Raw genomic sequence first — 3,370 nt, forward strand, 5'->3', positions numbered from 1 at the left:
TATGTCGAAGTAGATGATTTGTTGCATCAAGATATCAAGGTAGAACAAAACTCAAAAGAAATGGCCTAGGAAGGACAAGCACTACCACTTTTAATTCTCAAAGTTGGAAGGACAACACAAAGAAGGAAGGTGTTTCATCATCTAAGGAAGAAGTGACACGATTTCCAGTTTTTTGCCTTGGTAGTGGCCCGAGGGGAGAATTGTCGCACTTTATATAACATCATTCAATATGTTGGACTCAAAATCGAGGTAATAATCATTTTTTAATCGATGTTGAAGTTATTTTTTTCATAGTAGTGTTTGATATCACTTGTTAAATAATCTGTGAAGACGTTGAGAGAAAAAAAAGAATACTGTTCAATAATTATAAGACTTCAAATATATGAATATATTTTCTCTTATAATTCTAACATTTTATTTATTTATTTATAGGTGACGGCAGAATTAAGCATTCATATTTAATCTAAGTATCATTCTATAACAAAATACGAGGAATAAGGGCACCCATTGAAAATTTGGAACAGTTATTTTTTATTTTCATCTTGAATAAACTATCAATTTTATCTTTAAATTATCATTCTCTCTAATTTATAATTATGAATTATTAAAATGAAAAATGATTTTTAAACTATTCTTAACTCATCATGTACTTACTCCTTTTAGTAACTAAAAGTACTACATCTAGACTAGGATGATGAATTAAAATAATTCAAGAATAAAATCCAAGAGAAAAGTAATCTAAGTTTCAAATTCATAGTTTATTATTTCCTTTTTATTCATATAAGTGGCTTCGCTTTTCAATCTTTACCGGGAAGCCACCTTTCATATATGAGGTAAAATGCGCAGTGTACTCCGGCTCAATCCCTTCAACCATCGCCGGAACCACCCTAAACTGCCCCATAATCCCGGCAACCACCCTCTTCATCTGCAAGAACGCCATTTCCTTCCCTATACACACCCTCGGCCCAGCCTGAAAAACCGGATAACTATAATAATCTATCCCAATAAAGCTCCACTTCCCAACCTCATCCCGTCTCAACCACCTCTCCGGTCGAAACTCAGCCCAATCCGGTCCCCATATCTTCTCAGATCTTCCCATAGCATATACATGATAGGTCACTCTCCACCCTTTCTTCACTAAAGTCCCATCCGGCAAAACGTCGCCGTGCGCCGCTACTTTAGTATCCACCGGAAGCGGAGGATATAGCCTCATACTCTCGCATAGCGCCGCGTGAGTGTAAACCATATCCTTCACCTCGTCGTAGCCAACAGTTTCTGATTTTCCAGTAATCTCTTTGAGAATCTCATTCTCTACATGACTATGGTTAGATAGTAACCAAAAGAACCATGTGAGTGCCGCTGAAGTTGTATCTCTCCCAGCAAGAATAAAACTTATTACCATATCAATAACAAAAGATTCATCTGAATAACCCGAATTTAAAAATCGCGATAAAAGATCAACTGATTCCAACGATACTTCTTTTTCTTTAAGCTCTTTTTTCTTATTCTTAACTATTTTAGTGGCGAGTCCTCTTACTTCGGCAACTGCTTCTTTCAGCCGTCGCTCCGCTCCGATGTTCAGAAACTTTTTCACTTTCCATAGTAATGGAATCACTGAATTCAACCTCTCGATGCTGAGTTGCGAGGCTTCGTCGAAGGCTTTTGCAAATGGTATTTCAGGAAGGGAAGGGAGGAGATACTCTGGATCGTATCCAAACGCGATCATGCAAATGTTATCGAACGTGAAACGTTGGAGGATGTCTTGGAAATCAAGAGTGGTTTGGTTGTTAGAAGCTTCGGAGAGAACAGGAAGAAGGCGATCGGAGAGTTCGACGTCAACTACTGTTTCAACAAATTTGCGGAGGGATTTAGTGTTGAATTCGTGGCTGGAGATTTGTCGTTGGAGCTTCCAAGCTTCACCGTCAACTGTGAAGATTCCGTCGCCGAGGAAATCATTGATAGATTGATAAAACGTAAGGCCTTTGCCGTAGCAAGGGAAATTGGTTTTGAGAATGTGTTGCACCACGGCGGGTTGAGCCGTGAAGACTTGGCGGGAGCCTAAAGGGCGGTGGAAGATGAAGGTGGAGGAAGGGATGGTTTGGAGGATGTCGGAGGTCCATTGCACGCGTCGGTGGAAGTTGGCTAGCAGAGAAAAAGCAGAACCGAAAATGGGGTAAGATTTGGGAATTGTGGTGTTGGTGGTAGAGGAAGGTGTTTTTATGGATTTGGATTGTGTTTTTGTGGCTAAGAGTAAGAACCAAATGAAACTTGCAGAGAATAGTAACCAGGTAACCAATGTTTGGAGTTCCATTTTGCAAATTTGATGTTATGATTGAGTTGTGAGAGCCAATAATGTGATTAGACTTGGCTTATTTCTTCTTTGCTTGATTGTAGGAATGCTGCTTGCTTTTATAAGGAAAATTTGTTTGGTGTAATCTTCTAGGTAATTGAAACTTAAATGGTTGATTCGTGAGTCAACTCTTGTTTTGTTAAAGTCAATCCCATTCCCTTAAAAGTAAATAATTGAATGGGTGTATCCAAATCTAATAATGCCTGAAATAACGTGGGCAGTCGGGACCCCGGTGGGGACTACAACAGTCATGCAAATAATTGAAGAGAAATACAAGAAAAAAAAAATAGAAGATGAACTCTCTATATTCATATGGCTATATTCATGGGGTGTTCGCGGTATTGTTTCGGCAATTTTTACGTAAAAAAATCATTTAAATCGTAAGAAAAAAAGTGTGCTGTTTGATTTAGTTTGGTTGACTTTTAGGAATAAAATCGAACTAAATTAAGTTAAACCATTGCGGTTTGGATTTGTTCGATTTTTTAAAAATAAAATATTGAGTCATACATACACATAGATGACAACGTAACTTTGTATTTAATCATTTATAAATTATCAAATAATAACAAAACTCATTCAATTATTTAGAAAATATATAAAATTATTTTACATTATTTGTATGTATTTAAATTAAACTTTAGTTGGAATGACTAGTTTTATTTTACATGTGTTTTTAAATTACCTTTAACATAACATACTCGATGAATTATATGATCAGACCATTCCCCATAATTTTTTGTTATTTGACACTAAAAAAAATGGAGATTGATGATAACAATAGTAAAAAAAAACTTTAGCAAAGGTGGTTATGATTCTCAGGCGATTAAGGAGTAGTCACTCATTGTGGAACAGAAGGAATAACACTCTAACGTTCAAGTCAAGTCAGTTGGCAAAAGTGAAACTATTGTAAGTGTGAGTTAAAGAGTGACACATGGTCACAATTATATAAAGAATACGTTAACTGTCCACATGTAGTCTGGTACGGAGTTCATGTGATCGTTAAATGTAGATTAATAGTCA

General features: G+C 36.5%; 1 protein-coding gene across 1 annotated transcript; it reads right to left on the reverse strand.

The window, feature by feature from the left end:
* Positions 1-743: 743 nt before the first annotated feature.
* Positions 744-2,420, reverse strand: LOC131642030 (cytochrome P450 94A2). Its single transcript, XM_058912319.1, has one exon. The coding sequence runs from the start codon at positions 2,309-2,311 to the stop codon at positions 773-775; it is 1,539 nt and encodes a 512-aa protein (XP_058768302.1). The 5' UTR covers positions 2,312-2,420; the 3' UTR covers positions 744-772.
* Positions 2,421-3,370: the final 950 nt, after the last annotated feature.

Source organism: Vicia villosa, unplaced genomic scaffold (assembly GCF_029867415.1).
Source record: "Vicia villosa cultivar HV-30 ecotype Madison, WI unplaced genomic scaffold, Vvil1.0 ctg.004382F_1_1, whole genome shotgun sequence".
NCBI lineage: Eukaryota > Viridiplantae > Streptophyta > Magnoliopsida > Fabales > Fabaceae > Vicia > Vicia villosa.